The sequence below is a fragment of the Hemitrygon akajei genome, chromosome 8 (assembly GCF_048418815.1).
Source record: "Hemitrygon akajei chromosome 8, sHemAka1.3, whole genome shotgun sequence".
NCBI lineage: Eukaryota > Metazoa > Chordata > Chondrichthyes > Myliobatiformes > Dasyatidae > Hemitrygon > Hemitrygon akajei.
The window spans coordinates 21,598,090-21,622,157 of record NC_133131.1 but is presented as its reverse complement, the minus strand read 5'-3'; the positions used below and the strand labels follow the sequence as shown (position 1 = coordinate 21,622,157).

General features: G+C 40.2%; 1 protein-coding gene across 1 annotated transcript in view; it reads left to right on the top strand.

Annotated features, from left to right (window-relative positions):
• Window positions 1–24,068, top strand: part of pipox (pipecolic acid oxidase) — an 82,947-nt gene that overhangs the window by 43,675 nt on the left and 15,204 nt on the right. Inside the window, exons 5-6 of the mRNA XM_073053430.1 lie at window positions 14,126–14,278; window positions 18,783–18,938. Of these exons, the coding sequence (XP_072909531.1) occupies window positions 14,126–14,278; window positions 18,783–18,938 (309 nt within the window). The remainder of the gene's footprint in view (window positions 1–14,125; window positions 14,279–18,782; window positions 18,939–24,068) is intronic.

Here is a 24,068-nt window from a genome sequence, read left to right as displayed (position 1 = left end):
GCATCTCCCCTTTTCCTAATCGGCCACTGTTCAGATAATAATCTGTTTTCCTGTTCTTGCAACCAAAGTGGATAACCTCACATTTATCCACATTAAATTGCATCTGCCATGAATTTGCCCACTCACCTAACCTATCCAAGTCACCCTGCATCCTCTTAGAATCCTCCTCACAGCTAACACCACCGCCCAGCTTCGTGTCATCCGCAAACTTGGAGATGCTGCATTTAATTCCCTCATCTAAATCATTAATATATATTGTAAACAATTGGGGTCCCAGCACTGAGCCTTGTGGTACCCCACTAGTCACTGCCTGCCATTCTGAAAAGGTCCCGTTTACTCCCACTCTTTGCTTCCTGTCTGCCAACCAATTCTCTATCCACATCAATACCATACCCCCAATACCGTGTGCTTTAAGTTTGCACACTAATCTCCTGTGTGGGACCTTGTCAAAAGCCTTTTGAAAATCTAAATATCCCACATCCACTGGCTCTCCCCTATCCACTCTACTAGTTACATCTTCAAAAAAATCTATAAGATTCGTCAGACATGATTTTTCTTTCACAAATCCATGCTGACTTTGTCCGATGATTTCACCTCTTTCCAAATGTGCTGTTATCGCATCTTTGGTAACCGACTCTAGCATTTCCCCCACCACCGATGTCAGACTAACCAGTCTATAATTCCCCAGTTTCTCTCTTCCTCCTTTTTTAAAAAGTGGGGTTACATTAGCCACCCTCCAATCCTCAGGAACTAATCCAGAATCTAAGGAATTTTGAAAAATTATCACTAATGCATCCACTATTTCTTGGGCTACTTCCTTAAGCACTCTGGGATGCAGACCATCTGGCCCTGGGGATTTATCTGCCTTTAATCCCTTCAATTTACCTAACACCACTTCCCTACTAACATGTATTTCCCTCAGTTCCTCCATCTCACTAGACAATCGGTCCCTTACCTTTTCCGGAAGATTATTATGTCCTCCTTAGTGAAGACAGAACCAAAGTAGTTATTCAATTGGTCTGCCATGTCTTTGTTCCCTATGATCAATTCACCTGTTTCTGACTGTAAAGGACCTACATTTGTCTTGACCAATCTTTTTCTTTTCACGTATCTATAAAAGCTTTTACAGTCAGTTTTTATGTTCCCTGCCAGCTTTCTCTCGTAATCTTTTTCCCCTTTCCTAATTAAGCCCTTTGTCCTCCTCTGCTGATCCCTGAATTTCTCCCAGTCCTCAGGTGTGCCGCTTTTTTTTGCTAATTTATATGTTTCTTCTTTGGACTTGATACTATCCCTAATTTCCCTTGTCAGCCACGGATGCACTATCTTCCCTGGTTTATTCTTTTGCCAAACTGGGATGAACCATTGTTGTAGTTCATCCATGCGATCTTTAAATGCTTGCCATTGCATATCCACCGTCAACCCTTGAAGTATCATTTGCCAGTCTATCTTAGCTAATTCACGTCTCATACCTTCAAAGTTACCCTTCAGGTAACTTCAGGAAACCTTTGTTTCTGAATTAACTATTTCACTCTCCATCTTAATGAAGAATTCCACCATATTATGGTCACTCTTACCCAAGGGGCCTCGCACGACAAGATTGCTAACTAACCCTTCCTCATTGCTCAATACCCAATTTAGAATGGCCTGCTCTCTAGTTGGTTCCTCGACATGTTGGTTCAAAAAACCATCCCGCATACATTCCAAGAAATCCTCTTCCTCAGCACCCTTACCAATTTGGTTCACCCAATCTATATGTAGATTGATGTCACCCATTATAACTACTGGTCCTTTATTGCACGCATTTCTAATTTCCTATTTAATGCCATCCCCAACCTCACTACTACTGTTAGGTGGACTGTACACAACTCCCACCAGCGTTTTCTGCCCCTTAGTGTTAAGCAGCTCTACCCATATCGATTCCACATCCTCCAGGCTAATGTCCTTCCTTTCTATTGCGTTAATCTCCTCTCTAACCAGCAATGCTACCCCACCTCCTTTTCCTTCCTGTCTATCCCTCCTGAATATTGAATATCCCTGGATGTTGAGCTCCCATCCTTGGTCACCCTGGAGCCATGTCTCTGTGATCCCAACTATATCATATTCATTAATTACTATCTGCACATTTAATTCATCCACCTTGTTACGAATGCTCCTCGCATTGACACACAAAGCCTTCAGGCTTGTTTTTACAACACTCTTAGCCCTTATACAATTATGTTGAAAAGTGGCTCTTTTTGCTTTTTGCCCTGGATTTGCCTGCCTGCCACTTTTACTTTTCACCTTACTACTTTTTGCTTCTACCCTCATTTTACACCCCTCTGTCTCTCTGCACTTGTTCCCATCCCCCTGCCACATTAGTTTAAAGCCTCCTGAACAGCAGTAGCAAACGCTCCCCCTAGGACATTGGTTCCAGTCCAGCCCAGGTGCAGACCGTCCTGTTTATACCGGTCCCACCTCCCCCAGAACTGGTTCCAATGCCCCAGAAATTTGAATCCCTCCCCCTTGCACCATTTTTCAAGCCACGTATTAATCTGAAATATCCTCCTATTTCTACTCTGACTAGCACATGGCACTGGTAGTAATCCAGAGATTATTACCTTTGTGGTCCTACTTTTTAGTTTATCTCCTAACTCCCTAAATTCACCTTGTAGGACCTCATCCCATTTTTTACCTATATCGTTGGTACCTATGTGCACCACAACCACTGGCTGTTCACCCTCCCATTCCAGAATGTCCTGCAGCCGCTCAGAGACATCCTTGACCCTTGCACCAGGGAGGCAACATACCATCCTGGAGTCTCGTTTGTGGCCGCAGAAACGCCTATCTATTCCCCTTACAGTCGAATCCCCTATAACTATAGCTCTCCCACTCCTTTTCCTTCCCTCCTGTGCCGCAGAGCCACCCATGGTGCAATGAACTCGGCTGCTGCTGCCTTCCCCTGATGAGACATCTCCCCCAACAGTTTCCAAAACAGTATATCTGTTTAGGAGGGAGATGACCTCAGGGGACTCCTGCACTACCTGCCTACTGCTACGCTGTCTAGTGGCCACCCCTTCCCTTTCTGCTGTGTAGCCTTTACCTGCGGTGTGGCCAACTCACTAAACATGCTATTCATGACTTTCTCAGCATCGCGGATGCTCCAGTATGAATCCAATCGCAGCTCCAGACATTCAATGCGGTCTGCCAGAAGCTGCAGTTGGACACACTGCCTGCACACATAGTCGTCAGGGACACTGGAAGTATCCCTGATTTCCCACATGCTGCAGGATGAACAAACCACGAGGCTGATCTCAGCTGCCATCACCTACCCAATACTTGCCTCAACTTTTGAAACTTTCTCCTTTGAAAGGAACTTACCCGGCCTTACCTCACTTGGAGTGAAGCTCGTCCTCAGCCTCTTCTCGTCGAAGCCTCTCGAGTCAAAGCATCAAATCTCCACTCCTTCACTGGCCACTTTCCACCCTTTTAACACTGTTCAATATAAAATGACCTCCAAATACATTGGTCCAATCAAAGCTACATGATCATGGCGCACTCCAGAAATCTTGTTTGGACCTAATATACCTTGACATTGTTGTACTATTGATAATCAATCGGGATTTAGCACTGAATAAGCTTAGCAATTAGCAATGGCTGCTTTGTAATCATTGATCCTTGCTATTGATGCCCTTTCCATCAGCTGTTCACAGAATCCTGGTCACCTCCCACTGGCATTACTGATCCCAACAAATTCCTTCAATTGATTCCTGCATTTTAGAATGGCAGGTCTGGGGAGAAAAATATTCTACTTCCTTAGAATAAATAAGTTACCTTTATAAATACTGTTGCTGAGAAACCTTGCAAATCTCTCCTTGTGCATACATTTTGGCTGAATGCAGTGGGAGAACACAGTACCTTTTATTTTTTTTAGTGTCTTTCACAACCTCAAGTTATTCCGTTGCTCTTTACAGCTAATGAAATAAGTGTTATAATATTAGTGTTTTGATTTAGGAAGAGCAGCTGCCAAGTTACACACGGGGAGCTCCATAAACTATATGACAACATAAATAGTTCTGATGACATTGACTGGGAGATACGGTAGCTGATATTCTGTTCTTCAAAATCATCTAAAGGCATCTTTTCCATCCGTCTGCAGAAGCAGATGAAGCTGTTCTTTATCCACTTAAATGAAGATCCTACTGTTGAAAATGTGGCTGTGTTATTCCCTCAGTACTGCACAAGTAAATGATAGCAATAATGTGTGAAAAGTTAATAATTTGAATGTCATAACAAATGTATCAAAATATTATCCCCAGGTAATTCTTTAACTCCCATTAAAACCTCACTTGAACTTTCAACTTCTGACGTAGAGACTTTAAGCTGGTATGTAAAATAAAGAAGGTAGATTTTGTAAGGTGAAGACAGGAGATTCTCCAAGACTATTGTCTTAACTTGGATATACAGTCATATGCCTAAGACTTGGATTTCTCAACATGGAGCAGAAAACAAGTTAGTAAATCTGGCAGGAGCAAAGGATGTTGGGAATGGCGAGGGCGGAGTGCCGTGGGGGTGTGTGGGACTGGTGACAGGAAAGGCGTGCTGGAGCGTGGGTGTAGTGTGGGTGCAGCCACACCCAGCCCTAAGACAACAGGCAAGGTAATTTGATTCCAAACAATTGGTTTATTGATCATTACAGAGTGTCCCTCTGGTGCCTCCTACTCCCTCCCCTCTCCCTTCCGCTTTTCCTACCCATTGTTCCCCTCTCCCTGCACCTTTCCCACAATAGAGACCCATATCAGAACCAGATTTATCACCACTCACAGATTTCATAAAATTTATTTTTTGCAGCAGCAGCAGCTCTGTGCTATACATAAAACTACTGCAGTACTATCCAAAAGTCTTAGGCACCCTAACTATGTACAATATATGATTAAGACTTTTACACAGAACTGCAGCTGATACTCAATGCTCGAGTTTCACAGCTAAAGTTCGTAATAGCATCTTGAAACACTGCAAGATCATTAAAGGTTTCCTGGTGTTCTATTTTCTACTCAGTGTTAGTTAAAGCCATATAAAAGAACACATTCCCAACCAAAAGATGGAGGAACTCAGCAGGCCAAGCAACATCTATGGGAAGAGTACAGTCGACATTTCGGGCAGAGATCCTTCAGCAGGTCCTGCTGAAGTGTCTCAGCCCAAAACATCGACTGTACTCTTTTCCATAGATGCTGCCTGGCCTGCTGAGTTCCTCCAGCCTTTTGTGTGTGTTACTTGGACTTCCAGCATCTGCAGATTTTCTCTTGTTTGATATTGCCCACCATCTTATTGTTGCCTAATTGTGATCAACTTCCCCAGCATGCAAACTATATCCTTCCCATGGTAAGAACAGCATAGTGTGGCTGTTGAGGAAGAGGACTGCAATAGTAATTTTCTTTGGTCTCCAATCACTCTCCCACTCAAGTAATGAGACCTTGCAGCTGTTGCTTATGTATGTTCAATCTTTGGCTGTGATTACTGATAGGTGCACTTTTCAATTCCTGGTAACTGCAGATTATCCATTGGTTGCTCTACACTGGTGCACATACCCCACCCGCGTTGTGTCAGAAATTGGGGAAACCCTTTAAAAGTTCGGAGCAGAAGCAAAATGACTTTCAAGTTTTTACTTTATGTGGGCTTTGAGTGTTAAATAATAATAGATTTCTGGCAGTGTATGTTAATATAGTGGTGTACTATGCTATGTAATGAAGCATAAGAACACTCATTTGTTTCCTTAATAATGATAAAGTCTTGGTTTGAGAGGCGTCATTAGATAAGCCACAATGCAGAAAACAGGTGCTTTTCCAGATGGAGAATGAGAGAACGTTGCCATTTTTATCTCTTTAGCTGCTAATTCTGTTTGCAAAATACCCTGAGACTCAGGCAAGGCGAGGACTTACAGTATACCCATCTCAGCATGGGAGCCAAACACACTCCATATTACTGTTACTGATAAAGTGGCCGCTGAGTGTATGTTCATGGTCTACTGCTCCTGCAGCCCATCCACCTCAGGATTTGATGTACTGTGCTCTTCTGCACACCATTGTGACACATGGTTCTTAGAGTTATTGTCGCCTTCCTGTCGGCTTGGACCATTCTCCTCTGACCTCTCTCATTAACAAGTCTTTTTCTCCCACAGAACTGCCACTCACTGGATGTTTCTTTGTTTTGTCTGTAAACTTCAGAGGCTATTGTGCCTGAAAATCCCAGTAGAGATCAACAGTTTCTGAGATGCTCAAATCACCAACAATCATTCCATGGTCAAAGTCACTTAAATGATATTATGTTTTGTAACTCTAGAAAATAATCAAAGAGAAGCACTGGAACTGGGGATATCTGTGTCCTTAGTTTTTCTTTCCCTTTTCTTTAGTGAGGTGTTCACATATGACATGGTGCCGTAATGACGTATGCCATTTACATACTTCTTACATATAACCTGAAGTGAATAATGTAAACAAAGAAAGAATGTTTAATGAAACAATATATTTATGTTACTCAAATGTTACTGAAGTGTTGAATACACAGCAGATAACATTTCTTCAGCATTCTGATATTTGGTCTGAACAGTAACTAAAGCTCTTGGCCATGTCAGCATGCTTTTATCTGTTGAGTTGCTGCCACATGATTGTCTGATTCGTTATTTGCATTAATGAGCTGGTGTACAGGGTTGCCTAATAAAGTGGCCACTGAGATTATACAATACACAGTTGAGATGAGGTTCGTTCTTTGTTTTTGAAGCAACTTAAATCATGATATAACCTTGTCTCATCTGCATCCACTCAAAGATACCGATAGCTTAAAAACTCTCACCATGGCTCTTCAAAACAAGTCACAAAATGGAACAGATCCTTCAGCCCTTCTACCATCTTGGGCAAAGTTTTGACATCATTAATCACAGAGTAATATAAAACACTTTTCCCTTAGTCTGAGTAGAAGGTTTCTGCAAGGAGATGCTAGATGACTCAGAATGAGATATTTTCCAACAGTAAGTCCTGCCTGTACAGGATAATCTAATTTCATGCATAGCACCTGAGGAGAAAATTAACTACATTTTTAATCCACGGTACTAATACTGATCTTCCTCTTAGCTTTAGGTGATCACCAGATGCATCTAGGTTTGGAAGACAAGGACAACCGTACAAAATAGAGTTGTCGCCTTAGCTGTTAGTTATGTGGAAAGACCGCCCATGCTGTCTGAGTAGCGAGCATAATTTTACTTGGCTCTCCATTTATTCAAGAGGAATTTGCCGCACCTCTTACCTTATTTCACTGCTTTTAAGTTCCTCATTGTTTATGTTCTCAAGGATTATGGAGAAAGTACAGGATAATGGTGATGATCGGCAATGATCTTCCTCATTGGTGGATCAGACCTAATCCAGCTCCAATTTCTTATGTTATTGTCAGGACCTCTCACTGCATAATTTTAGATCGGAAAACTCCCATATGGCATAGGAGCAGAAGTTGGCCATTTGGTTCATAGACTCTGCTCTGCCATTCTATCATGGCTGATTTATAATCCATTCAACCCTATTCTCCGCTGCCTTCTCCCATAATCAAGAACCTATCAATCTGCACTTTAGGTATACTTAATGACTTGGCCTCCACAGACACTAATGGCCATGAATTCCGTAGTTTCACTACCCTCTGGCAAAAGAAATTCTTCCTTATCTCTGTCACCCTATTCTGAGGCTGAGCTATAGGAAAAATCCTCTCCATGTCCACTTTGTTTAGGCTTTCCAATAAGATTCTTTTCTTTTTGATTAAACTGCAGTGAATACAGGCACAGAGCCATCGAGCATTCCTCATACATTAACACTTTCAGTCTTGGGATCATTTTCGTGAACCTCCTCTGGACCCTCTCCAATGCCAGCACATCCTTTCTTAGAAAAGGGGCCCAAAACTGCTCAGAGTACTGCAAGAACAGTCTGACCAATGCTTTATAAAGGCTCAGCATTACATTCTTGCTTTTATATTTTATGTTTCCCTGGAAATCTAACAAAGTGCAAACCACATTTCTTTACATTTAGTTCATGGGTACTGTGCCTAAGTTTGCTACAGTTAAAAAAAAATGCAAGATTTAGTTGTTAGGGATGTGCAGCGTCCCAGCAATGGGAAAGATAAAGGAAGATAAGATGGGATGGAAGTTCTGAACCACTGGCTGTCAGTTCTTATTGTATGTTGAGACCATGAGAACTGTGGCTACAAATAACAGGCGAGAGTTCCATCTGCAATGTTTGTTTAAAAAAAAATGCTTTGGTATGGAATGTTTCACCCTTCTCCTTGACAAAGGAATTGCAACAGTGTCAGTGGGGAGTTGTGGGCATTAGTCGTTAAAACAGGGATACTGCAAATGCAGAGGAACAAGACAATGTCTGCTTGTAACCATTCATCTTGGTTTCATTGCAGTGACACTTCAGAGTGTTTCATTTTACTCAAAGCACGGTAATTTTCAGAGAGATTGTTTCGGTTCAGCCATTCCGACCAGGCAATCTACGCTTACCAGAGATGCGCATATTTGTGCTTTTACGGCATGTTGTGTAACAAATCTAGTAGGGCTGCCACGTTATAGAATGCTTTTGACTTTCACATGTACTTTATTAGATTCGCCTGTTGTTAGGTACATGGGTTATGACCAAAGGAAAAATGGATGGAGTCATTTAGCACTTGGTGCAAGGGTGTTTAATAGGTGTGTCAAAAATCAAACTTGCAGAAATCAGTGAAAACAGTGAAAAGAAAGCTGCCAATATTTACAAAAAGGTATTTACCAGAAAACATAATATTAGCTGCAGACTTTGCAAACTTTGTAAGTCCAATGTGAACTCCTGGCAGCCCCTATCTCTCTCTTTCTCACTAAGGGTAATGATTTCCCTTTTGTTACACACGCAGACATACCAACTTTAATTACTAACAAAGTTAACTTAAGAGTTACACATGAGTTAGAATGTGACAAGCCCCACAATGTAGTTACAATCATATTATAAAATAGAAGTATCTACCTTACATACAATATAAAAGCAACTGTTGTGTTCTTTATATTTATAAATACCGTGGGTTACTAATAAAAAAACATCTTCTGGAAGAATAGAACTTCTATTTATTAACAACCACAACGTGCTTACAATGCCATATTTGTTCTCGATCTTTCTATCATTCCTGCGTGTGCTCAGGACTCTCTCCAATCACGTTCTTACACGTCATATCACCACATCTTCCTTTCCTTAAAAAGAAAAAACAATTAAAAACATTGACCAGAGCAACTGCATAATTTAACATGTCTCTATCAGTCTCTCTGGGGGTTTACGAACACGTGTAGACCCAAGTGGTTCACACAGTTCTTGTGTTTCATTGTTATTTCCATGATTTGTCTGGTCTGCATCAGTTAACTGAAACTCTGGAGTTGGCTCTTTCTTGAGGTCTTTGCGATTTCTTCTCAACACTATTCCTTCTTCTGTTTGGACCATGTATGATCTGGGTCGTACTTCTCCAAGTACTGTAGCTTTCTGTGTCCATGTGTTCATTCTGTCTTGTATCCTCACTTCATCTCCTTGGTGCAGTTCAGGGAATGGACGAGAACATCTGTCAAAGTATGTTTTCTGCTTTGCTTTGTGTTCATCTTTCCATCTTTTCACTTGTTCACCTCCCTCTGTTCTCAGAAGGCTCTCATCTATTGGCAGATTGGATCTCAAACAGCGTCCCATCAAGAGCTGAGCAGGTGAAAATCCACATTCAAGTGGAGTACTGTGATACACTAACGAAGCTTTATAAAAATCACGTCCACTATATTTTGCTTTATGCATCAGTTTCTTGATAACTCCTACCAACTTTTCAACTAATCCATTGGACTGAGGGAAAAATGGACTAGATGTTGTATAAACAAAGCCCCATTCATGAGCAAAATTACTCATGCATTCACCATTGAATTATGGACCATTGTCTGTGAAAACTTCATCAGGTACACCATATCTGAAAAAATCTGATTTCATGCATGTAATTACATTCTCTGCCATGATTCTGCTCAGACCACACACTTCAGGATACAATGAGTAGTAATCTGTTATTAATAGATAATCTTTGTTGTCAGTTACAAAAAGATCAACACCTACCTTCTGATAAGGTCTCTGAGGACTAGGATGTGGATGCAGTGGCTCCTTAGGGTTGCTAGGTTGGTACTTAAGGTATATTTGACAAGAAGACACCAATTCTGCAATTTCTTGCTTCATCCTGGGCCAAAACATCACTTCCCGCGCCCTTCTCTATACCTAGGTGGCCTTCGTGAATTTTCCCAAGCATTTCTTTTCGGAGACTTTTAGGAATCACAATTCTGCTACCTTTGTACAATATCCCATCCACAACAGAAAGTTCTGATCTGTGGTTCCAATATTCTTGTACTTCTGAGGTACAGTCATACTTATTATCTGGCCATCCATCCATCACCACTTGTATTACCTGAGTGAGAATTTTGTCTTTCTCTGTCTCAAGACGCAGCAGTTCCAACTTTTCAGGAGCAACAGGTACGGTCTCTGTGATCATATCAACAAATGCCTGAACATCAACAGCGTCCCTGTGACTGTCTTTTGTTGTTGGATCCACAGCTCTGGAAAGTGTGTCAGCCGTGTACATGAATTTTCCAGGTGTGTATGACACATTCAGTGCATGTCATTGTAATTTGATCATCATTCGCTGAATTCGCAAAGGTCAGTCGCTTAAAGGTTTGTTAAACAATGCAATCAGAGGCTTATGATCAGTTTCAACATCAATAGATTGCCCTGACACAAAATGATGAAATCTCTCACAAGCAAACATTAATGCTAAGCAATTCTTTTTCAATTTGGGCATAGCTTGTTTCTGGGTCAGATAATGAACGAGATGCATATGTCACTGGTAGCCATTCCTTATCATGTTTCTGGAGTAATACTGTCCCTAAGCCTGCTTGAGATGCATCACATGAGATTTTGGTGGGTCTCTCAGCATCATAGAATTTCAACACAGGTTCTTTAGTGAGCACTTTCTTGAGATTTTGCCATGATTCCAGCTCCATTCGTTTTTCTTTTCTGTTAGCTGCCTCAGTGGAGCAAGCTGTTCCAAAAGATTTCCCATGTAGTTGACCATTCCCATGAACCTTTGAACATCCTTTTTACATTGCGGTCTTGCCATGTTAATAGCAGAAACCTTCAATGGATCAGGATGAACACCCTCTTTGCTGATGATATCACCCACAAAGGTAATTTCAGTTACTCCTAGCTGACCCTCGTCTTTATTCAACTTCAGGTTTGCCTTGCGTGTTGCTTTTAAGGCTTGTCTGAGTCTGGCGTCATGCTCTTGTTTAGATGATTCACAAACAATAATATCGTCCACGGAAGTATCCACGCCCTCAATGTGAGCATGTAGCATGTGAATGATTTTATGGTACACTTCAGGAGCTGATGCAATTCCAAACAGAAGCTGAAGAAAAAATATCAGGCAAAAGGAGTGTTAAAGGTACAAAACTTTGAACTCGGTTCATCTAGTTTAAGTTGCCAGAATCCAGAGGATGCATCTAATTTACTAAAGTACTTTGCATTAGCAAACTGTGACATAATTTCTTCATGAGTAGGCAATTTGAAATGCTCTCTTTTAATGGCTGGATTCAAGTCTCTTGGATCTAAGCAAATCCTCAGTTTTCCATTTTTCTTATCAACAATGACAAGCGAATTGACCCATTCAGTTTACTCATCGATTTTTTTTATGACTTGCAGCTGTTCCATTCTGTCAAGTTCTGTTTTCAGATGATGACGTAATGCAAAAGGCACTTTTCTACATGGACGTACTACGGGTGGCACTGTGTTGTCGATTTTAATCGTGTGCTCTCCTGGAAGACAACCAAGCCCTTTGAACAAGTCCTCATACTCTTACATCAAGTCACTGTATTCTGACTGTGTGTCACTGTCCAGGACTAAGACTCTTTTCACCAAATTCAGTCTCTCACAGGCATATAAACCAGTATTGACTACATTTTTTGGCACCACCACAAATGAAAGCGTGTGAAGAATACTTTTGTGTGATACTTTTGCCGCACATCTTCCTTTAACCGGAATGTCTGCACCTGAACACCCAGTCATTTTTATATTTGTCTTATGTAACTTTGGTCTTAAACTCAGATTCTGCAAAAACAGATACTTGTGCTCCAGTATCCAGTTTAAACAGAATAATGTTTTGGTTCACTTGCAGTGGAATAGTCCAGTCATTCTTACATTGTTTGTTTTCACAAAGCACATCAATATAAAACTCCTTACATTCATTTTCAAGCACTGTATTTACGTGTTTTATTTCCTTTCTTCTTCTGCAACAGCATGAAAAATTATTACTCTTACCACAGTCGGTGCACATTTTCCCATACGCTAGACACAGTTTTGGCGGATGCTGCCGCCCACAGCGATCACATAACTTTTTTCTCTCAAATGATGTCTTGCTCTCCGTTGGTTTTGTTGTTGTTTTATTATTTTTTCTAATATGTCTGCACTGGTCTACGTTGCAGCTCTCAATGAAAAGTTCTTTAGCCTGTGATGTCACGGTTTCCAAAGCTTTGCGAGCATCAAAGCTTTTTCCAAGTCTCAGTCTTGTTCTCTTAACAGTCTTTCTCTCAGACCATTATCCAGAATGCCATAAACAATTCTGTCTTTAATGAGAGAGTCTGTCAGTTTTCTAAACTCGCATGTTTTACTCCGGTGTCTCAACTTAGTAGCATATTGATCAATAGTTTCACCAGCTCTCTGCGTACATGTAAAAAATCTGTGCCGCTCATACGCCACATTATGCTTCAGTATACAAAATGCTTCAAATTTGTCCATTATTGATTTTTAACCTTAAATGATCTCCATTTTGAAAAATAAAATGATTGTATACCTCAATTGCGTCATCACCTATTGTGGAGTAGAAGCGCAACTTTCATTTTTTCCCTTTTTTTTATCCGCATCGATCGCCAATAAATACAATTCAAAACGTTGCTTAAATTTTCTCCAGTTCTCACCTACATTCCCAGACAATTGAAGTGTCAGTGGAGGCTGCATACCTTCCATTGTAAAACTGTTAGCAACACCAAATAAGTTCAAACTCTTCTTTCAGAAAATTATCTTCGATTCTCCCGTGTTAGGAAACGTATTATTCTTCCAGACCAACTTCTGACACCATGTTGTGTTCTTTATATTTATATATACCGTGGGTTACTAATAAAGAAACATCTTCTGGAAGAATAGAATTTTATTTAACAACAGCCAAAACGTGCTTACAATGTCATGTTCTTCTCAGTCTTTCTATCATTCCTGCACTTGCTCAGAACTCTCTCCAATCACGTTCTTACACGTCATATCACCAAAGCAACATGTATGCATTACTAAAGAAATGGAATATTCTGCCATTTATGGTGGGAAAGGCACCATAAAGCCCACGCAAGCGCATCAACTCAGTTTAGAATCCATTATGAGAACATACCAGGGAAGAGATTGACGTGCGTACACTCAGCAAACAACAGCAGAATGACAAGCAATGCTTGTGTGTGTGTAAGGAGTGTGTTTACCAAGTGCTCTCTGCCACACCTGTACACCTCATGAATGCAAATAACTGATCAGCCAATCATGAGGCAGCAATCAGTGCACGAAAACATGCACACATGGTCAAGAGGTTCAGTTGTCATTCAGACTAAACATCAGAATGGGGAAAGAGTGTAATCTCAGTGATGTTTACCGTGGAATGATTATTGGTGCTAGATGGGATGCATTGAGTATTTCAGAAACTGCAGATCTCCTGGGATTTTCATGCACAGCAATCTCTAGAGTTTACAGAGAATGGTGCAAGAAACAGAAAACATCTAATGAGTGGCTGTTCTGTTGTGAGAATGCCTTGTTAATCAAAAAGAGTTCAGATGAAAATGGCTACATTGGTTCAAGCTGAAAGCGAGAAGAAGAAGTGGATGGGCTGGGAAGACCTCAAATGTTCGCACGTGCACACACTTGCTCCCTAGCTTCTGTATTACCCTGTGTTTCTGACTGATCTCTCATGAATATGTTGTGCAGCAAAATCATGTGTTTCATTTGAGAGTTTACCATCTCATTTACCATGTTTGTAATCTTGCTAGACCCTGAGGATTGTTGTTTGCTACTGGAAGGAGAAAGTCCCTGGAACATATGGGATTTCCAAAAGGTTTCCATGCTTTTTAAGGATGATCAACAGTTCATTTCAACATCATTTCTATGGACTTCCTTCTAATGAATACCCAGGACTTATGAAGGTTAGTACATGGTGATTGTTGTTCATTTTGCTGTGAAGCCCATTGAAATTACAGCTCTGACTGTAGATCTGAAATAGCTGATAAATCCTCGGTAGAGAAAAAAATGGCATGTCTGCAAAGAGTAGAAACAAGTACTATATAGATATGTACATAGTGCTTAATCACACACAAATCTAAATGGATTGATGAATGTGGAGATATGACTACTATTTGGCGTCTGACTTTATAATGGAGAACAGATGAATATGTACTTGATAGAAATAGAATTTTACCCTAGACTTAAGCTGTTTTATTGTTTTTTCTTGAGTCTGAGAGTAATAGTTCATGTCACATAAAAAGTGATTTTTTCCCCCCCATTTTATTGTCTTTTTATATATGTTTGGCTTTACAGTTTAAAATTGGACAGATGGCTAAGATCCCACCACCACCAGACAACTTAGTTCAACTTGAGTGTTAATCCCTCTACAAATATTCTGAATACACTCAACAGTGTTACAGATCATTAAGCTATACTTTTATTACAAATACTTAACTAAACTGATAAAGTACTTGCCATAGTTCTTCTTCTTTGCTTGCTTCTGTCTCTCCAGGTAATCCCAGATGTTGAGATCAGGGTAAGGTGGATGCTAAACCATCTGAAACCATGTAAAAACAAATCTAGAGTGTCTTAAGTAAGATATTTGCCTGGTACTGTAGTGCTCTGTCTGATAGATTGGGCAGAACGTGCTTTGAAATGACTGACTACGTTAACGCCTCCTTCGTCTTCAGTTCAACTAAGTCTGTTCTTCAGAATGCAACCAGTTTGGATGTTCAGACCTCCTGCTCCTTACTCCCGTTTTGCACAATATGAACACACAATCATTTCCTGACTGGCTACCTCACCCATGCTGTGCCATTATATCTTTACTGTTAACATCTTGGCCTCAACCGTCAGTGTCCGAGGTGTAAGTATCTCAGCTAAATCACCTGTGGTGATATTTAACAGACCATTCATTGCCTGTGAATTGTAAACTGTCTTTAATTGTGGTAATGTGAGATGGGACAATCCGAGGTTCTTGCTACTGATCTTCTAAAGTTATACACTTATCTTTGAATGAGATGTCTTATTTTTTTATTTATTAAAATAACATACTATAGCGGTGTGCTACACGCAGCGCTAAAATAACGACACAGAGTCGGTAAACTGCAGTCAAAGTTAATTTTATTCGAACTTCACAGCCTTCTTTTAAAGCCTCCCTCATCCCACCCCCCCACCCCCCCGGGCGCAGATGCTCCAAGAGATACGTACTCACAAACCCCCGCAGGCTTTTCTCCCTTTGTTGCGGACCTAGCCTTTGTGCCTGCACGCTGGCTAATTGTGAGCCAGTTCAAGTGTGCTAGGAAGTGGGTCGTCACAATACAATGTGGAATAGCCCTTCAAGCCACACTGACCAGCAATCCCCTGATTTAATCCTAGCCTAATTATGGGACAATGTACAATGACTAATTAACCTACCAACCAGTATGTCTTTGGGCTGTGGAAGGAAACCAGAGCACCCGGGGGAAACCCATGCAGTCACAGAGAGAACGTACAAACTCCTTTCAGGACAGAAGCGGGAATTGAACCTGAACAGCAAAGTGTTGTACTAACCACTACGCCACCACACTGCCCACTTCTTGTATAACCATCTAGAGCTGGAAGGATAATTCCACTGAATATTGCTATCCAATGTTCAGCTTATGCTCCTGATGTTTTTGTTTGTTTTAAAGAATATACATTGAAATTTTCTCTAAATATAATTGTGTAGATATTAAGGAAGAAGGATTTTTTAAATTTATTCATTTACAGGATGTTGGTGGTGCCAGCATTTATTGCGCATTCCTTATTGCCCTTGAGAAGGTGGTGATGAGCTGCCTTCTTGAACCACTGCAGTCCCTGAGGTGTAGGTACACCCACAGTGCTGATAGGGAGGGAATTCCATGATTTTGATCCAGTGACAATGAAGGAACAGTGATATGTTTCCAACTCAGAATGGTGAGTGACTTGGAGGGGGATTTTCAAGTGGTGGTGTTCCTAGGTATCTGCTGTTCTTGTCCTTCCAGATGGTCATAGCCGTATGATATCAGCGCCCTATACAGTAAAATTAGGATATTTTTGAAAAATTATATGTGGAGATTCACGAAACACGTGTGTGCACACTCACGCCTACCTGCACGCATCTGTGCACACGCACTAAATAAAAACAAAATCCAGCTTTTATATTGCCAATACCTAATTTCCTTATCATGTATGTCATGTAAAGGGAGAAATAAAAATCTTTGGTTGTTTACAAAATTATTACTTATGACACATTGTTGCCAGTACTGCTTTTCTACAATCAGTTCTTCAGGCCATGTTTGTAATGGAAATGGTAGACCCCAGTGATCCTCTCATGCTTCAGTACAGCTGTTGCTAGAGAGGTGCTGTAGCAACTTGATTTTGCATCACCTAATGCTGCTGCTGATGAATTTTTCACCCCAGCCAGCTTTCCTCTGATTTTTAAATTGCTACAGATTCTGCAATCTAGCCGTAAATGTTTAAAAGTAAGTATTCCGATAACTAGAAGAAAAGTTATTATTGAAAACAGGATCTCAGTTGACCTCAGTTTTGCAAAACAGTACTGACTACTGGTTTGGGTGTCTGTATGCAATCCCCCAAGAAATCAAGTGTGTAGTTGTGTGTGTGAGCATTTTACTAACTTGTTTAGAGATACAGCACAGTATCAGGCCCTTCTGGCCCAATGAGCCTGCACTGCTCAATTACACCCATTTGACCAATTAGCCTACTAAACCGTACATCCTTGGAATGTGGGAGGACACTGAGGTACCTGTAGGATACCCACACGGTCACAGGGAGTACGTGGGAACTCCTTGCAGACAGTGGCGGAATTGAACCCTGGCCATTGTCGCTGTGATAGTGTTACACTGCCGTGCCAGCCCAAGTTGAGCACGTTGCGCAAGCAAGTTTGAAGTATTTATGAATTGTCATTGGACGTTAGAGAGTTAATGGCAGTGGCTTTGAACACACTTTCTTCTGAGATTAATATTTAAATCCATTCCTGATGAATAAGATGGAAGATTCACGTTCTGCGAGCTGAAAGGAGCCTGAATGTAAATGGGGTGGGAAGCCTCAACTCATTTCATTGCTGGGGTAGACCCAGACTACAGATTTCTTCTCCACAGTGAGACACCAAATTGACTGTTTTACTCAGAAAAGCAATAAATGTAATTGGTGTGGGAAATAAAAGTGTTAGTGTTCTACACTTTTCTCTGAGGTTGGAATTAAGGCTTGTTGGAGAAGATTTGCTGTGTATAATATTGGTAAGGAAATGTTCAACGAAATACCACCTTGACTGCAGGAAGCATGCCAAGGCATTCATTCTTTATAAACCATTTCAATACTCACACATAGCTTGTAAAAAATAAATGTTTTTACATAATTCACAGGCTAAAAATAGACAGAGGCAACTTGGCAATGAAGCACCCAAGATGAAAGGGTATCTAAACCTGTTTCATGAGGAAGGTAGAATTATTAATTCAAAAATAAATTCTGCGAATGCTTGAAACCTCTGGTATGCGAAGAGTTAATAGCTCCTCTGTCGATTTGATTATCACACATTACATCATTTTACATCAGCAATCAAAATCGACTTGAACATTTGCCCTTGCTGCTGGAATTCGTTGCAGTAACTATTTCTGTATGACAGAGAAATGTTCAAATACTGTATTTAGCCAAAATACAAAGCAGCTCCACCTCTGCTATGGTTGGATACATTCCCAGTAAACTTCCCGTTTCAGGAAAAATTGCCCATACATATAGCAGCCTGAATCTGATTCGTTTTCTGCATCTGTGGTAATGAGCTGGAGTCTCCACAGCGACAGTGATTGAGTGAAGTTCTTTTACAGCCTGGTTGTTGGGTGAGACTTCTCACCTTGCTCATATCTGACAGCTGAGCTCGCTTGTTGTGCAGCTATCTGTCAAAAGAACCACTAAGTGACATTAGTTTTAACAAGTTGAGAGTCCAGTATGGATAGCTTCTCCCATCAAATTGTGTTGGGTGGAGGACTGCAATTGGATCTTGTGTGTTTCCTTGATAATTGTACACATTTTTGATGCGGAGCTGTGTTTTTACTGCCTTTCGGAAGACATCATTCCTGACGGTAAACAGGGTTGCACAGAGAATGAGAATGCCATTGTCTCATTCCTAGGCCAGACACATGAGTGCAGCAATCATTCATGGGATAAAAATTGCTGCCATCTGTTAGCTTGAAGAGCCCGGAGGGAATTCAGATGGTGTAGCTATTAACTGTACCTTATTTACACTACATGTGACTTAGAGCAACGGTTAGTCCAAAAAAGTGGCATCATGGTGGTTTGGCTTGAAAGAGAAAATGAGGAATATACTCTGTACACACGCACGTTCTTATCAAAGGCTAATTAAGTATTTCAGATAACCTTGACTATTAAAAAAATCCTCCTTTTCAGGTATGCTACCACAATGGAAATGATGCTGACCCGGATGAACGTGACATTGCTTTTCGACTGCCTTCCCAGGATGTGAACCTTTTAAGTGACTTCTTATCTAAAGAGTTCCCCGGTTTGGATCCCAAGCCTGCTGTTATTGAATACTGCATGTACACAGTAACGTATCCATTTCCTTAACTATAAGTAGCCGGAATGACTTTAAAAAAAAATAAGTAGACATCTGTGTTGCTTTGTGATTCTAAGAATCTACATTTCTTTGAATTGCAAAAGCAAGAATAATTCCTTATAAATATTAATGTAAAAATTACTCTCTAAAGCCAGGTACTGGTGGTTTGGACTCTTTTGAAGCCTTCATCAAAGAACTTTAAATTCCATCTATGACTAAAATCAGCGCATGAAATGTTGGCATTTGGATCATTGCTGATTTCAAGTTTTGAACTGCATCCTGCCTTATTACTTCTTCAAAAACAATGCAATTCCTTTTTTTCAATATGCTGTATTAAAGCTGCAATTAATATGCAAATACAGTCGTTTTATTTATATTAGTCCACAAGGATGATTGGGGAAAAAAAATCAATTGCTTCTTTCCAGTAGAGTAGGAGTAGCAGTTGTTTATTCTGACCTTGTTCCTCCATTTAGCCAGATCATAGCCTAACTTTGTATATCCAACATGGTTAGAAATAAATATTTACGGCAACAGAATTAACAACTGAAAAAGCATTACGTGCCTTTTGCAGGAGTTCCAAACTTACATATGTCTATGTTTCATGCCAATTCCTGAAAGGCAAGGGTCTAATTTGTAGACCATGGCTCCTCACCCTCAGCTTTCTAAACATGAGAGTGTTTCTCTCTTCTATGTTATCATTTCCTTAATGTCATGAACATATAATTGAAACACCATTTTTGATTAGAGAAGAGGATGTTGATTTGTGTAACCTTCCCTCATAGTTTAGTTCTTAGAATTCAGGTATCTTTCTGGTAAATCTTCTCTTCCTCAAGGTCAGTGTACACGCAGTGGCCATTTTATTAGGCACACCTATTAGATAAAGCGCCTGCAGCCCATCTGCTTCAAGGTTCGACATGTTGTGCATTTAGAGATGCACTTCTACACCCCACTGTTGCAGAGCTGTAACATGTGGTAATCTGAGAAGCTTGGACCAGTCTGGCCATTCTCCTCTGACCTCTCTCATGAGCAAGGCATTTTTGCTGACAGAACTTCTGCTCCCTGGATAACTTCCTTGCTTTTCGTTTTTCATCCCAATTTCTGTAAACCATAGAGATGGTTGTGTATGAAAATCCCAGGAGATCAGTTTCTGAGATATTCAAAGCACCTTATCTGGCTCAAACAATCATTCCATAGTCAAAGTCACTTAGATCACATTTCTTCCCCATTCTGATGTTTGGTCTGAACAACAACTGAACCCCTTGTCCATGTTTGCATGCTTTTATGCATTGAGTCTATGCTATATGATTATCTGATGAGATATTTGCGTTAACAAGCAGGTGTACCTAATAAAATGGCCACTAGAGTATTATCCCAAAGTGGCTGTACTCAAGACTGTATTACATAACTAATGTCCGTTGTGGTGTTCCAGATAATTTTCTGAATTTGTCCTTCAGGTGGATCGTGAATCCCATGATGTACTAAGATCCCAATGTATCTTCTGACCTGCACTGTTTCCATCACATTTCCAGTTTAGAAAGTGTTCTTTTCAGTCTTTGAATCAAAAATTAATTGTTTTGTACATCCCAAATTGAAATTCATTTGCCATAGTTTTGCCCAATTGAACTAATTTATCAATATCTTTATAATAGATTGCTTTTGCCCACTATGCTTAAAATGCGATCTACCTTTGTGCCATTGGCACACCTGGGTACATGCACCTTTCAGTCCTGCCATTCAAGATGTTTATTAATAATGAATGATTATGGCCCCTTCTGATGCAGAAGTGGTTGCACTCAACCTGTTTGATTAGTTGCTCTTTATTCCTGATCTCAGTTTCAGAGTTTTCAACCAATTTCTTGGTCAGGACAATAATTTACATAGCGTTTATAGGCTTCAACTGTAACTGAGGAGCTTTATGAAATACTCCCTATAAAAACAACATTGATTTTAAAAACATGTTCTAGCCAATCTTTAAACAATTCCATCAAACCCATCAGACACAACTACACTGTACAAATCATTTCTGGCTCTCTATGATCTTTCAGAGGTTTTCAGGTCCAGCAGTCAATCTGTCCTTAATTATACCCATGAGTGAATTCCTGACAACAGATGAAAAGTTAGCTGAGTGGCAATTCCTTGTTACCTTCCTTAGAAAGTGGGATTGTTTTCTAAAATAAAGAAACCAATCCTGAATCAATCAAACTTTGGGAAATAATAGTTATGCTGAACACTCAATGAATTCCTTTAAGATCATTTTATACAAATAGTGGTGCATAGTAATTATTTAAAATACCCATGATGTCTACACTCTTATTTCTAATGCAGACACTACTGAAGGGAACATTTTTGCTTTTGACTTCCATATCCATATGTTGGACTTCAATTGAAATACCTCTTGGATCGGAACGAAATATGGCTCATCTCATCAAGTGCAATGTTGTTCTCAATTATACTGACCTTGTTTTACCTTCTATATTGAATTGTCCCTGTATTTATTTTCATTTTGCCCTTTGTGCCTCACATATTTGTCTAAAGTATAATTATTTGAGCCACAGATTTGAACTTGCACTCAGTGGCCACTTTATTAGGTATACTCGTACAACTGCTCATTATGCAACTGAATGCATAAAAGCATGCAGACATGGTCAAGAGATTGATGTTGTTCAGACCAAACATCACAATGGGAAAGAAATCTAAGTGACTTTCACGTTGGTGCTAGATGGGATGGTTTGAGGATCTCAGAAACTGCTGATCTCCTGGGATTTTCATGCACAATGGTCCCTAGGGTTTACAGAGAATGATGCAAAAACCAAAGAAAAAATCCAGAGAGTGGCAGTTCTGTGGGTGAAAATGCATTGTTAATGAGAGAAGTCGGAGGAGAGTGGCCAGACTGGTCAAGCTGACAGGAAGGTGATTTTAACTCAAATAACCAAGTATAACAATAGTGGTGTGCAGAAGAGCATCTCTGAATCCATGACATGTTGAAACATGGAAGTGGATGGGCTACAGCAGCAGAAGGCTATGGACAGTTTATTAGGTACAGGAGGTACTTAATAATCTGGCCACTGCAAGTATTCGTTTGAACCTGTGTATCACTTACACTATAGATATCTGCTTTTATCCATGGATCAGTATTATGCCCATTAGAATCTGATTCTAATGACTACATTTCTAACAGCACTGCTAAAATCTCGCTTCCCTTCTTATTATTCCCCTGAACTAGTAATCTTAATGTTTGCTAAGACTGCGTAATAATACAATTTTAGCATCACATCTGATAATTATCTTTGTTGTCCTTTGAAATATATACTGAAAACAAATTGGAAGTAGGTGAGTAAGAAGACTGATTTAGTTTCAGAGTTCCAAAGATGTTCTGAAGAATGTTTTGTAAAATAGTACTGTCTCATCAGTTGTTTCTACTGATACCATTGCCATTGCATAGCAGCACGGTGATGCTTGCTAGCATTGATTCAATGGCTGCACTTCATTTTTACAGCATATCAAGTGCCACAAGCAAGATATTGTAGAACAATGAAATATTTATTCAATTTGAGCACTAGGGAAAACTTAAAACTTAAAATAATGATTCATGGAGGTACTATTTTCTTCTGAGGAAGAAGGAATTGTAATTATTTTCTGCCTTTCACAGCCTTGCCATGCTTTATTGCTAATGAAATATTTCTGCAGTATAGTCACTGTTGAAAACTTGGCAGGCAGTCTGTGCAAAGCGAAGCCTCACTAACAACAAGATAATGACTAAATAATCAGTGTTAGTGCAACTGATTGAAGAACTGGCCAAGACTCTATGGGTAGGTTGCCTGTGCTTTATTGCTGTGGGATCTTATCTGTCCACCCGAGAGAGCAGACAGAGCCTTAGCTTAGAGTCTAACTCAAATTTAATACATATAGACTCACATTTTGTTTCTTGAGGCTATATTTTGAACCAAATAGACATATTTCTCTGGCAAACAGCAATGATAGATATGAATTTTAAGAAAAACACCCAGGAAATCATGTCGAAGACCCATTTTCCACCATTATTACCCTCTCTCATTTCATAACATCACTTAATTTGGAAACTGAATCTGCTGTCTGTTTCGCTAAGAAGCAGTCTTTGTCTAGTAGTTCATATTTTAAAGTTGGCTACCATTCAGACTCACAGAGCTTATTGATGATTTGATATGCTTTGGTTGAATAAATGAATCAACTATTTGATATCAAAAACATTTTTAGAAAGTAGTTTAAATTTTTAGGTTAAAACAATGTAAGCAGAATGGGCTGAGCAAAGGGGAGAAATACTTAGCACTCTGCATCAGGTGGGCATCTGAAATACAATAGCCCAATTTGTCCTTTGGTCACGCTGTCTTCAATTGTGTCCCAACATTAAACATGCTCTTTCTAGCAGCTAGACAGAAGAGTCAATCTTTTATGTGGATGTGACACTCTGATGATTATTGGGCCATGTACAAGGAAACCATTGTAATTCCCTGCCAAGTCCAAGTTGCTGGGAATAGGAACTAGGATCAGGAATGTCATTGAGATGTATATCCTCTATTATATTTTTAATGTCTCTATGAGAGGGGCTATTGGAATAAAATTCAGGATTGCTCCTCAAGAAACCAAAAAACATCCTAAAGTAGCCAAGACGTACAAAAAAGCTGGATGAACTCAGCAGGTCGGGCAGCATCTGTTGAAAGAAGCAGTCAACGTTTCGGGTCGAAACCCTTCATCAGGACTAAAGAAGGAGGGGGCAGGGGCCCTATAAAGAAGGTGGGGGGAGGGTGGAAAACCAATCAGAGGAAAGATCAAGGGTTGGGGGAGGGGAAGCAGGGAGGGGATAGGCAGGAGAGGTGAAGAAGGAATCTAAGGGGAAAGCACTATGGGTAGTAGAAGAAGGCAGAGTCATGAGAGGTGATAGGCAGCTAGAAGAGGAGACAGAGTGATGGTGGGATGGGGAAGGGAGAGGGAGGGAATTACCGGAAGTTGGAGAATTCGATGTTCATACCAAGGGGCTGGAGACTACCCAGACGGTATATGAGATGTTGTTCCTTCAACCGAAGTTTGGCTTCATTATGGCAGTAGAGATTATATGTAGACATTATATGTCCATGTATGGACAT